Source organism: Hippoglossus hippoglossus, chromosome 6 (genome assembly GCF_009819705.1).
Source record: "Hippoglossus hippoglossus isolate fHipHip1 chromosome 6, fHipHip1.pri, whole genome shotgun sequence".
Taxonomy (NCBI): Eukaryota; Metazoa; Chordata; class Actinopteri; order Pleuronectiformes; family Pleuronectidae; genus Hippoglossus; species Hippoglossus hippoglossus.
This window is the reverse complement of record NC_047156.1, coordinates 680,074-692,573: the sequence shown is the minus strand read 5'-3', so window position 1 is coordinate 692,573 and position 12,500 is coordinate 680,074. Positions and strand designations below refer to the sequence as shown.

The 12,500-nt window shown below is 43.8% G+C and overlaps 3 protein-coding genes across 8 annotated transcripts in view; all 3 read right to left on the bottom strand.

Annotated features, from left to right (window-relative positions):
- The window catches only part of LOC117763271 (L-fucose kinase), a 16,024-nt gene extending 11,343 nt beyond the window's left edge, over window positions 1-4,681 (bottom strand). Inside the window, exons 1-8 of one of the 2 annotated variants that reach the window (XM_034588251.1) lie at window positions 4,581-4,681; window positions 3,394-3,559; window positions 3,134-3,285; window positions 1,690-1,740; window positions 1,483-1,608; window positions 1,191-1,263; window positions 336-433; window positions 89-169 (exon numbers count right to left, since the gene is read on the bottom strand). In XM_034588251.1, the coding sequence (XP_034444142.1) occupies window positions 89-169; window positions 336-433; window positions 1,191-1,263; window positions 1,483-1,608; window positions 1,690-1,740; window positions 3,134-3,285; window positions 3,394-3,472 (660 nt within the window). In that variant the 5' untranslated portion in view covers window positions 3,473-3,559; window positions 4,581-4,681. Of the gene's footprint in view, window positions 1-88; window positions 170-335; window positions 445-526; window positions 568-659; window positions 1,001-1,190; window positions 1,264-1,482; window positions 1,609-1,689; window positions 1,741-3,133; window positions 3,286-3,393; window positions 3,560-4,580 lie in introns of those variants that run through there. The other variant, XM_034588252.1, reaches the window with a different exon arrangement.
- A 334-nt stretch (window positions 4,682-5,015) lies between these two features.
- pclaf (PCNA clamp associated factor) lies at window positions 5,016-7,805 on the bottom strand. Its single transcript, XM_034588275.1, has 4 exons — window positions 7,597-7,805; window positions 6,875-6,958; window positions 6,618-6,798; window positions 5,016-5,180 (listed from the first exon to the last, which is right to left on the bottom strand). The coding sequence occupies exons 1-4, from the start codon at window positions 7,640-7,642 to the stop codon at window positions 5,138-5,140; spliced, it is 354 nt and encodes a 117-aa protein (XP_034444166.1). The 5' UTR covers window positions 7,643-7,805; the 3' UTR covers window positions 5,016-5,137.
- A 677-nt stretch (window positions 7,806-8,482) lies between these two features.
- Window positions 8,483-12,500, bottom strand: part of nedd1 (NEDD1 gamma-tubulin ring complex targeting factor) — a 15,000-nt gene continuing 10,982 nt past the window's right edge. For all 5 annotated transcript variants that reach the window (XM_034588254.1, XM_034588257.1, XM_034588256.1 and 2 more), the window contains exons 10-16: window positions 12,443-12,493; window positions 12,278-12,367; window positions 11,320-11,474; window positions 10,876-11,068; window positions 10,179-10,320; window positions 9,355-9,421; window positions 8,483-8,977 (exon numbers count right to left, since the gene is read on the bottom strand). In XM_034588254.1, coding sequence (XP_034444145.1) covers window positions 8,873-8,977; window positions 9,355-9,421; window positions 10,179-10,320; window positions 10,876-11,068; window positions 11,320-11,474; window positions 12,278-12,367; window positions 12,443-12,493 — 803 coding nt within the window. In that variant the 3' untranslated portion in view covers window positions 8,483-8,872. The remainder of the gene's footprint in view (window positions 8,978-9,354; window positions 9,422-10,178; window positions 10,321-10,875; window positions 11,069-11,319; window positions 11,475-12,277; window positions 12,368-12,442; window positions 12,494-12,500) is intronic.

Genomic DNA, 12,500 nt, shown 5'->3' with positions numbered 1-12,500 from the left:
TAAAAAAATTACTCTATTAGTCAAACCCAGCGTCTTTGGTATTTAAAAGTGTGTTTGATTTTCTTAGTCAGCACAGGAGAGGACGCACCAGTGGGACTTTCCCATCAGGCATCAGAGCTTGTTCAATCTGCTCCTTTGTTCCCTTGTAGATGATGTCTCTGACTTGACCCTGGGAGACGAAACAAACGCTCCTTCAGTCACACTCTGGATACAGTTTGTTGATGCTAAAAATCTTTAAATTATGATTAAATGTTTTAACAATGTTAAAGAATATTTAACTTTCACACAAAATCATCGAGTAATTTAACAGACATTAGTTTAAATAAAGTGAGCACCTGTTGGTCGGACAGGTAGACTCCGTGATTGGCTGCATAGGAGATGTCCCCTGGTAACGCCAAAACCCGAACACCAGAGAAGCCCTGCCAGGAAAGAGCTAACACACACGCACACGCACGCACGCACGCACACACACACACACACACACACACACACACACACACACACACACACACACACACACACACACACACACACACACACACACACACACACACACACACACACACGCACACACACACGCACACACAGTATTACTTTGATTGTCACTCGTGGGCTGATTAAGGCGGAGGTCAGTTTGGAGACGATGATTGAACAAACACATCAGACATCCTGGAAGAACTGGAATTACTTGTAGTTGTTGTTTCTGCCAAACAGTGAAGTTACAGGATGAAGGTTCACAGCCTCTCCCTCTGCTCCCGAGTGTTATTATGTCACTTTGACTTTTCATTTTATCCTATAAAAAATTTGCCTGAAAATTTGTACGAATTACCACATCAATTCTTGAATTATGGTCAAACTTTGACCTCGAACCACCAAAAGTCCAGGTGAATGTTTGAGCCAAATTTGAAAACTTCCCTCGGGTTTTCCTGAGATATGGAAACTTGTAAATGAATTTCTAACACAACAATTCAAGTCAATTTTGTTTGTTCAGCCCTGAAACGCAGATAAACAATTAGCGTCAAAGGCTTTAGAAGAGCCTCGATTCACGCAAGAAAAAAACTGAAACAGGAAACAATAACAGAAAAAGGAAAGAAGTGTTTTTAACAGCCTCTGTATAAATAAGTTGGTTTCTAGAAGCCAAACTAATGAAGAGTAAGAAGTTAGTCAGCGGTGATTCCCTGTACACTAACCAAAGTCAGGAGGGATTGAGAGAATCATGTCAGTGCTGCAGACCCAAACACCAGGAGGTGAACCAGGACAGATCTGAGACAAAAACACAAAATCAACAGTCTGTGTAAACTACAGTGGCCCCAACTAACAACCGTGTGGAACACCACATGTAACACAATTATCTCCATTTCAAGATTTGAAGCTGTCAGGTAGTATATTTTCACTATTCAGTGTCGTTGGTGGTTGATTTTTATCATCGTAATGTAAAATGTGAAGTTCTGTGTGAAATAAACGATGAAGACTGAGGCAGACCTTGGTACTGAGACACTCCAGCAGCAGGTCCAGACAGCAGACCGGAGCCTGGACCTTCTGGTCCGGTTCCTCTTGAGGTAACCAGCAGAACGCTCTGCTGCAGGAGCTCCAGGGGAAATCTCTACCCTGCAGGATATAAACACGTTAGCACCGAAAAATACAAATCAAACTAGAGAAACACAAATACTGCCACTGGACTGGACTCACTGTGTGGAGGATGAGGATGTGAGCATCATCCAGGACGTCAGCTGTCACCACCTGAGGAAATAAAACTTCTTTATTCAAGATGAAACAGTTCATTATAGGGATTACTGCAGCCAATCCTGTCAGGAGCTGATACAGGTTTTCCTAAGGGCTTTGTGCTGTTGCATGTCGACGTCACAAATGGTCCACGTGCTGATAAAGATGTGGACTACCTGGCCCTTAAAGAACTCCTCCACTGTGAGAACTCAGAGGACCCAGAAGTCGCTCTCACTGTTTTACCAGAAGGCTTCGACGGAGAAATCCTGTAAGAGGCCGTCATCCATTCATATGTTCATATGCACTGATTGGATTTTTAATATATTCTATTAATGCACCGAAAACTTGACAAATGTCTAGGCAGCAAACAGATATTTTCAAATTTTAATTTGAAGTTAAAACACAACAGGTTTTTTATATTAACGCTATGAGCTTTACAGGTTCTAACTGTTGAGGTGTTTTTGACCATCCTCACACATTACAGTATATGTCACTATATATTATGTATAATGTATATTCTATCTGTACAGGAGAATAGAGCCTGTCTGGTTCCACAGATCCTCCTTCTCTCTCTGAGCAGAACCAAGGTCAGGTTATAGATAAAGGACCCACAGGACATTGTAGTGTCTTCACTCAGGGACGTTCAGATCTAACTCAGAGGCTCCAGACAGAGACACCGACTCTTTGTGTGTTTCACCAGACGTGAGGACACAATGTGATTTATGAACACACACTTTACACTGAACTGTCCAATAGGATGCAAGCACCTCCATGTAACAGAGAGAGGGACCTTCATGGGTGACGCAGGGTGAGGGAGATATACTGGGAGGCTGTGGGAGACATCTTCAGACTTGGTGGAGACAGTTGCTCATGTTGCTCTGTTAGTGTTTGTATCTTGTTTCACCTCCTGGTCTCCTTGATGCAGCAAGTCTACATTCAAACCTTCAGCTGCTGCCTGAGTTCTCCTTTCACCAGCTGCCAGGAAACTTCCAGAACAAATTTGCGTCACGAGAAGGATCTCAACACAGCAAACATACGGTAAGTTGCAAATCTAAAGTTATTCTTTTAATTTGCCGTACAGTGTCAGAGCTTGACGAGATCATAAAGACAACTTCCATAACACTAACTAGTTCAAACCAAACTGATTAGAAACACTTGAACAACATCAGTCAGATAAGAACGACCTGAAATGACAGAAACATCTTTAACAAACATTTATTTAATGTCTACTTAGATTTTTGTTTTGTATCCCATCTGCTAACATGGAGGAGGCGGAGTTAATGACCTTTACTGCAGCCAGCCTCCAGGGGGCGATAGAGATGCTTTGGCTTCACAGTTAGGAGCTTTTATGTCGTCTTTCTTTATTTACAGTCATTGCACAAGTGTAACATCATAAAGGTCCCAGACTCACAGTGTGTCCGGCTCGGTTGCTCAGATGTTCAGCAGCGACTAGCAGAGCGTTGAGAGTGGCCCCCCCGCTGCCCAGCGGCTCCTGGCGGTCCTGCACGGTCAAAACCAACGCACCCTCATAGAGAGAGCCACACTGCTGCCGCAACTCCAGCTCTGTGACACACACACACACACACACAATTATAGGAGGTGTGATGTGGTTTCATATATTTCTACAACTACGTCACTGATACTGATGAGGAGGAGGAGGAGGAGGAGCACCTCTCTGGAAGGAGTACACAGTGTCTTTGTGCTGGCAGGTCAGGACCACCACCGTCCACCTCAACCTGCTGCTCCACATCTCGTCTGTCTTCTCTCAGCTCGGCAGTGTTCCACTGAAAAGTGTCCCCACCTCAGAGACTGTTTCCTCCGTCCCCTCAGGTCATGACTGAGCACTGTCACATGGTTACAGTTAGAAACACAACACAGACACACACACAGAGAGACACACACGCAGAGAGACACACAGACACAGAGACTCACACACACACACACGTCTCTATATAGTTATGAGGACGCTCATTGACATAATACATTCCCTAGCCCCAACCAAACAACCTGAATAACCTAACCCTATTACTTAACCATAACCCAACCCTAACTATTACTTAACTATAACCCAACCCTAACTATAACCATAACCCAACCCTAACTATTACTTAACTATAACCCAACCCTAACTATAACCATAACCCAACTCTAACCTAACCCTAACTATAACCTAACCCTAACTATAACCTAACCATAACCTAACTATTACTTAACTATAACCCAACCCTAACTATAACCATAACCCAACCCTAACTATTACTTAACTATAACCCAACCCTAACTATAACCATAACCCAACTCTAACCTAACCCTAACTATAACCTAACCCTAACTATAACCTAACCATAACCTAACTATTACTTAACCATAACCCAACCCTAACTATTACTTAACTATAACCCAACCCTAACTATAACCATAACCCAACCCTAACTATTACTTAACTATAACCCAACCCTAACTATAACCATAACCCAACTCTAACCTAACCCTAACTATAACCTAACCCTAACTATTACTTAACCATAACCCAACCCTAACTGTAACCTAACCATAACCTAACTATTACTTAACTATAACCCAACCCTAACTATAACCATAACCCAACCCTAACTATTACTTAACTATAACCCAACCCTAACTATAACCATAACCCAACTCTAACCTAACCCTAACTATAACCTAACCCTAACTGTAACCTAACTATTACTTAACTATAACCCAACCCTAACTATAACCATAACCCAATCCTAACTGTAACTATAAACTAACTCTGATCTTTGTGAGGACCAGACTAAATGTCCTCATAACTATAGATACACACGTACAAAGAGATACACGCACGCGCAGACACGCACCAGCAGCACCGACCTGTGTTGACTCGCTGTCCGTCGGTAACTGACCGTTAGAATCAAACACACCGGATGTAAACACGGACCACACCGGCTGCCGTAGGCTGTAGAAACGGTAGCGTTTGATTGTAATGCCGGGACCTCCGGGTGGGGCGGTGACAGAGTTCCTCTGACGGCTCTCGGAAGTTCAAGTGTTTGGTTTTAATTCGTTGTTTGATCAAACAGGTTAAGACGTCACGGCAGGAAACAGTTCGGCTCCTGGGAGGAAGTGAAGTGTCCTCCATCTTTATTTAGTCTTTGTTCCAGAAAGCCTGGTGAATGATTTACTCTTTAAATCAACACTTCTCCCTATAAAGATATAAATGCTGCTCCGGGAACAGACACACTGTGCACGTGAATATATTCCTGCTTAAAGGACGTGATCAACACAACAGACACCAGCAAGTTAAAAACATAAAAAGTGTTTAATGACCTATTTAAAGGGAATTCAGCAGAAAAGTATATACAGATGTACAGTGAAGTGCCTGCGAGCCTGAGCAGCGGCAGCAGACAGCTTCATCGTCTCAGGCGTCATCCTCCTCATCGTCAGCCAGCAGCGGCCTGGACCTGCACAACACAACGCTGTCACTTCACAGGAGCTTTTCTTTACACAACATGGTTACAGGAGATTTCTGCTAAATTCATAACGATCGACCTTTTCAGTTACATCTTTTTTAAAGAGACACATTCTGTTCATCTTGATCATTTGAATTAGTGTTGTTACTGTGAAATGTTTTCATGCTCTAACGTTCAGAATCACGTTCCTCAGACCGTCCATCGCTGCAGCTCCTCTTTTCAGCCTCTGTCTGAGACACTTGGTTTTAGCTCCTGTCTCTTTAAGACCCCCTCCTGATAAAGCCCAGCCTGCTGATTGGTCAGCTGGTTCACTTTGTTGTGATTGGTCAGAGGAAATGTCAGCCTCACTTTACCTGGTTCAAGTTACCATGTTCAAACTCAACATTCTACAGTTTCCAGGTTGAACGACATGTTTCCTCTGAACGTGTCGACGAGCTTCGAGGTACCTCGTCTCATTTGGGGGGGGGGGGTGTCAGAGGTGTCGTCCAATCAGCAGCGACGTGTAAATAAACTGTCGTTTCAAAAAGACTGACACTAAAGCTTTTAAAGTTCTCTACAGATGCAGCAGCTGCCACATTGAGCAGATTTCATAAAACACGTATTTAATCTCATGTACCTGAGGTTTCGTCCACAAGAACCATGACGACCTTCTCAGCTGCTGCAGTGCAACGCTTGTGTAACACAACAGTGTTCAATAGACAAACAGTTGTGTTTAAATAATCGTTTGTCAGGAGGAGAGTCAGACTGCGTGAATAATGCCAATGTGTTGGACGTGACTCAGCTTTCACACAGTCCAATTCACCCGTTTCCTACAAACACGTTATGTGTAAACTAAATGCTACGCTGTCATTAATAACATGCCTGAGACATGACAGCAGACTAGACCAGCACAGGTTTAATGAGCTGAAATCTAATATAACACAGAACATCCTCCAGAAGAAACTGTGCAGAGTAAACGGCTCAACGTGCACAAATGTAGAAAAGATCTTCACTGGTTTCACAGAAGAAAACATGAGACAAAGCACTGGAGATACAAACCACGTGAACTGGTCCAGACTCTGCTGCCGCGGTTTGTGAAGAGGAGCCCAAACCGGTCTTTTAGTACTGAGGTGTTACTGTGCATCGCGTTTCTGAATCAAGTTTCCACTTGGAGGATAAAACTAATTTATAGACTTTTCTAAATAACGTTGAGCATTTCTGTTGTTGGTCATTTTTCCTAAACGATAGAAAGTCTCAGGTTCTCCTGTTGGTTGTTCAGAAGCAGCCGAGCCTCAGTCTACTCATCAAGTTTATTCATCGTTTGAAGGAATTAAACTCTGAGTGTTTATCTCTCAGGTACAAGTCAACCAACGGTTCCAGGACCAGACCTCTGAGCTGCAGTTAATCAACAACTTCAGTTTTAACAACGCGACCTGATAAGAAACATACTTCCTGTTGGCCTTGGACATCCCGCTGCCTCCGGCCTCCTCGCCGTCCTCAGTCTCCTGGGGTCTCTGGTTCTCCTTCTCAGGCTTCCTGGGGGGCCCACCGAAGAAGTCCCCGATGCCCTTCTGCCAGGTCGGAGTGGGGCGAGGACACACCAGGTTCCCACCGGCATATTTGCCCTTAGCTTTGAATGAAAGAACATCATCAGCTCAGCTGCGTGGTTTGGTGGAGGGGGACAGACGGTGAGTGGACACACTGACCTGGTGTGGACGACTGGCTGCTGCAGGACGACGAGTTGGTGGAACTGGAGCCCAGAGACTTCCTCGGAGCTGAAGCTGCAACAGCTGAAAAGCAGAGGAACCGAACCAGCAAACATTATGAATAATAGATCTTATGAGGCCTGACGGCAGCAGGCGGAGAGCAGATATGACGTCACCAACAGGAAACAGAATCAATATCACTGTAGGAACATTTGTTGAGATGTTAAATTTCACTTTTTATTGAATGGAGGGTTGAACAGTGGGTCTGTGTTCAGCCGAAGGCTCCACAGGACCATGTAGACGAGTTCAAACGCGTTCATCGCTTCCGGTCTCACATTTACTTTCAAAGAGAAGCGAGATCATTTTTAATTATGTCATTTTTCAACGAGGTTTCGTGCAACGTCCGCATGACGCCGCACTGTGGCGCTAAAAACTGGCGCCAGTGCAGAAAAGAGTTTATTCTCCAGATGAAGTTCAGTGAAATTAATTTATCACGAGATGAAACCACAAAGACCCGGTTTGACCGAGCAGGGACTCTGCGCGTGTTCTGAACCGGGACCGGCTCCGGTTGGCGGGAGACTGATGATCGAGTTTCAGTTTCCTGTTCTCACAATAATATTCATTTCAAACCAGGTTCGTTCAGTTAACACGGTAAAAAGACGCGTTCGGACTTTCCCCATCAGCTCGTCAGTCACATTAATGTCAGACACGAGTAACTGTACCTTTCCTGTAGGAGCCGGGGACACTGTCCGCTTTAGTCCGCACCATGTTCCGTCCGCGCGGAGACCGAGACCGAGGAAGAAGAGGTTTCACCAACTAAACAGAGCTCAGTGACCAGAGGAAGATCACAGGACGATCACAGGACGACCAGACTGAAGACACAGAACTGATCAGACAACAGAACTAACAGGAAGTGAGAGGAGCAGAGTCCCGCGCTGGTTTAAAAAGCTCAGCAGGGGGCGGGAGACTTCTTCTTCCGGTGCCTCACTTCTGGTAGACGAGGAGCAGCGATGGCAAAACACTGCCACGCCCTGGTAGTCTGGAAGAACCACAGCATGAATCACTAATATTATTATGGATGATGGATGGATGATGATAGATGATAGATGATAGATTGATGATAGATGGATGATGAATGATGGATGGATGATGAATGATGAATGGATGATAGATGATAGATGGATGATGGATAGATGGATGAATGATGAATGATGAATGGATGATAGATGGATGATGAATGAATGATGAATGATGATGGATCCAGTGAAACACAAAACAACATCAGAATAGTAAAGTGAAGAATAAGTTAATCTGCAGTGAAAAGAAAGTCGAGTCAGCAGAACGACAAAGACACAGTCAGCTTGTGCTAATGGAGATATTAACGATAGTACAAGTACAAGATGATTGAAAGTTCGAGCTGAGAAGTAAAATAAGGAAACAAAAGTAACCAAGTACTGAAACCAAATACAGATTTAAAGATAATTAATTTAAAAGACATTTAAACCAAATGTAAACATACATGTAAGCATAGTTGAAATGATCAATATAATGTGATCAGTGTTTATTGATCAATAAGAACAATCAAAGATCAATAGAAAAAAGAGTCAGTTTCATGTTTTATTTTCATCTTTTTTATTCTTGAGATACAAACATGAACCGACGACGATGTGAACACGTGTTCGTCTTCAGGTGAAAACCACTGAACATGTTATCAGCTCTATTGTCTGTGGAATTATATTTTTATGTTTTCATCACAATAGCAAATCATTAATTTACAGATTCATATATTGATGTTTCTCAGTTCAGTTCAAGGATTCTGTCCCAAACTACAAAACATCTCATCTGTGAGGCTGCGTCGTCCTCAGCAGCAGGAGGCGCTGCTGCTGTTCCAGTCATGTGACGGCTCAGAGTCAGTGATGAAGAAAGAAAGACTCCATGTCTTTGTCCTCAGACCCCTGCTGGGGGGGGCAGTGTGGGACGAGGGGACAGATCCCAGCGTCAGTAGTTGGTCTTCAGTCGGCGGTTCTCCTCTCTCAGCTTCTCGATCTCCTCCACCAGAGACTCGTTCACAGAATATTTCTCGATCAGACCGTGGATTTCGTTCTGAAACCAACATGACGTCAGAGGTGAAGTGTTCAGACTGAAGATGATTTCATGGTTGAGTCAGTTGAGTTGTCACCTTGAATGTATTTATGTATTTTAGTTTTGTATGATATAGAATTGTGTTTATTAAAAGGGATAGTTCACTGAAAAATGAGAATTCACTCATCTACTCACCACTATGACGATAGTCATCTATGACATTTCAGATTCCACAATTACACCAGACTGAAGATATTAGATTAGATTCTTACTGGAGAAGGATCCCAATTCAAATGTATAGAATCAGTTGTTGTACCGTAGTGGGCAAAAGGTGCAGGAGTGAGTAGATGAGGCTAAAACCGAGCGAGGAGAGATGAAACGTTAGTGATGGTTCGTACCAGCTGGATGTAAAACTGTCGGACCATCTCCACCTGAAGGTTGACGACGTCTCTGTGACAGTTGTCCCTGAAGACAAGGAGACAAAACTTTAGGATCCTCAGCTTCAGACGTTTCTCTGCTGAGTTTCTCTTTCCTCCGTCATATTTATTCATCGACAGAGGAAGAAACTCCACAGAGCCTGAGGCTGCATCTCTGTCCACATGAGTCACAATGTAAATCTGTCAACTATCTGTCCCCCAAATCTAGATTTCATTTCACAGGATAAGCTACTTAAAGGATCAAAGTATTAAAGCATGTGTGGCTCTCCTCCGCTAACACTCCCAGTACATCAGAATCAGTAAGTGAAGTAGAGTAGTTGGGCGGAGCTTTCATACTGCTTGATCTCTTATCTGAGGAAGAGCAGTTCAGCAGAAGTTACCGTGGTGATTTACATTGGCTGTTGCCGGTTTCTGTCAGAGCCGATTATCCTCGAGATCCTGGAGGCTCCGACTCAGTCGGAAGCATTAGGATTATTCTGTAAACCCCTCACACTTCAGGATTATTTGGGAGGATAGCCGGCACCGACTGACCTCCAGTCAGGAACGCCCTGGCGATTGTCAGAAGGACCAAACATGTCTAAAATCGGTCCAATTATCCTTTTAGTGTACAGCAGCTTTAAAACGCAGCCTTGGAGTTAAAGTTAAATGGGACCAACAGCGTTTACAAACTTCTCAGGTTTAGTGGCACTAAAACTTCAGGGTAGTGTGGACGTCAGACAGATCTGTAGCAGAGGTGATGAGTTTTCAAATGAAAACCTAGTCGTGTGGACGTGGGGGGGACAGACCTGAAGTCCTCCAGGGTTTCATGGATCATGTTCTGGATGAAGTGGATCTGGAGGGAGGAGAGAGGAGCAGCTCCTCCCTGTCCCACCACCTCAGCGATGTTCTGGGAGAGCGAGGCGGACGCAGCTGCAGACAGAGCAGGACCTGAGGATTCACAACAACCACGAATAATCAGATCATCTTCAACACTTCATCATTCAAACTCTTTTACTGTAGTTTTTCTTTTCGTGTACATGTCCGGTGACTCCTCAGGTTCCTCTGTTCTCCGGAGCACTGGTCTTAACCCTCTGAGAACAGACGCCCCCTGCTGGGGGCCTCTGTCTCATCGCGGGATATTGTTTTCATGATCCTGTTTTTTTTAACATGAAATCAGCCTTCATCATTCATCAATATGAAAAATGTTATTATTTATTTATTTCACATTAAAATTTGGTCTATTTTCTTCATTCAAGTTCAATATGTTTTGTTGTATTTGTGTTTTCTTTTGATTTATAATAATTATAAATAATATATATAATAATAATTTAGACTTAATATAAGTAATAATTATAAAATTATAAAATATCAAACATTAATTATATTTCTTTATCATCAGGGTTTGATAACGTCGTTTGTTAGCTCGCTAGTGGAGCCAGGCAGCAGGTGGTCGTTGTGTTTACTAATTAATCAAACCCCGCCCCTGTCGCTATCCTGCCCTACCTGCGGCTGTAGTGGGCGGAGCTACGTGGACAGGTGAGTCGTAGCTCAGCTGAGCCTGAAAACCATTGGCTCTCCTGAGGCTGGGCTCTGGTGTGAAGAAGGGCGGGGCCGGCTGGCCGGGATTGGTCTGCTGGGATGCTGGAGGCGGGCTCTGGACCTCCCCCTCCAGACTGGAGCTGCTGGCCTCGTCAGACTGTCGATAAAAAAAAGGGTTTTAGTATCGAGAATGAAACTTGTTGAATTCGAGCTTTGGGTCGATGACACTAGAATAATTATATAATAATTATCATTGATTATAGATTATATTGTAAACACCCGGGAGTCTGCGAGTCCAAGGCTGTGACTCCCCACAGATCAAGCCCCCCCCCTTTATCCAGAAAATACAAAGTAGAACAGAGAAAACTTATCAACAAAGTCATGTGATTGATGAAGAGAGGTCGTTACCTTCCTGGAGTCACATGGTTCAGCCGCTGCAGCAGTGATTGGCTCTTCTTCTTTGATTGGTGGGGGGGTCTGGAAGACAGACAGTGGGCTGTAGCACCGACCCGCAGTGGCCACCAGGGGGGTTTTACGATGAGAGCTGGCACCTGAATGAGAATCTGAAACATTCCCACAACAACAGAGAGAAAACATAGATTCAATGATTTTTCATTTCATCAGTTTTTCAGCAAAGTATCAGTGTTTATGTTTGCTGATATAAAAACTTTAAATTTACAGAATAAACAAATTGTATTGTTTGTTATTTATAATAAAATGTATGGTTAAATGCAAAATATCAAAACTAAATTACATTTCTTTGATATCAGGGTTTGATACAACATACAAGGAATCATTGACAGTAAAAATAAAATGTATATATCGGCTGATATATTGGACAATTTTCATTACTCAACATCTGTATCAGCCCCAAAAATTCATAACGCTCAGGCTCTTTGTTTCCGATGATTCACGACTCTTTCACAACTGGTTTGGTTCCGACCTTCAGACCAATATTTAGTCCGAAATGCTAACATGCTATCTCACTCATTTTCACAGTAGCGCTCCAAATACTAAGTGCCGACACACCACAGACTACAGGAGACCCGGAGAGGATAACGAAATAATGAAAGAGCAAAGACCAGTGTGAACAGTGGTGAGCCGGATCAGAGCCCACTGGGAGTCACCTCCGGACTGTGGCCCCCCCACACCGGTACTCAACGTCCTCAGAGCTGCAGCAGCCCGTCACTAAGAGGTAATGCACATCCTTGTCTGTCTTCACGGGCAGACACATACTCACTGTGGCTGCTGATTGTTGTCATGTATGTATTTTGTCTCAGTCTGGGTTAAATTCATGTTAAAGTGTTGAACAGAACATGGGTACATTTAAAACCAGTAGAGACCAGTAGAGAGAAGGAAGTCTGACCTTCTCTGACGGGGGAGAAGATGTCCAGACTGGCCCGACCCACGACCTGCTGACCCTCCCCTTCTCTGGACAACATCTCCAGACTGGTTACTATGGAAACACAGCATCCCAGTTAGTCCAGAGGCAGCAGTGCCACTCAAAACTACAGCTGTCAGACAGTCGTACCGTGTGTTCTTCCAAACGGCGTCTCTCCAGTCGTCCCCTGAGTCCTCAGGTCTGAGAC

Bases quoted from the DNA above. Each gene is read 5' to 3' on its own strand.
- pclaf (XM_034588275.1), bottom strand. From the start codon at position 7,642: ATGGTGCGGACTAAAGCGGACAGTGTCCCCGGCTCCTACAGGAAAG. The intron at 6,799-6,874 runs GTCAGTGTGTCC...TTTCATTCAAAG, and splicing joins CAGCCAGTCGTCCACACCAG to CTAAGGGCAAATATGCCGGT. The intron at 5,181-6,617 runs GTATGTTTCTTA...TGTGTTGTGCAG, and splicing joins ATGTCCAAGGCCAACAGGAA to GTCCAGGCCGCTGCTGGCTG.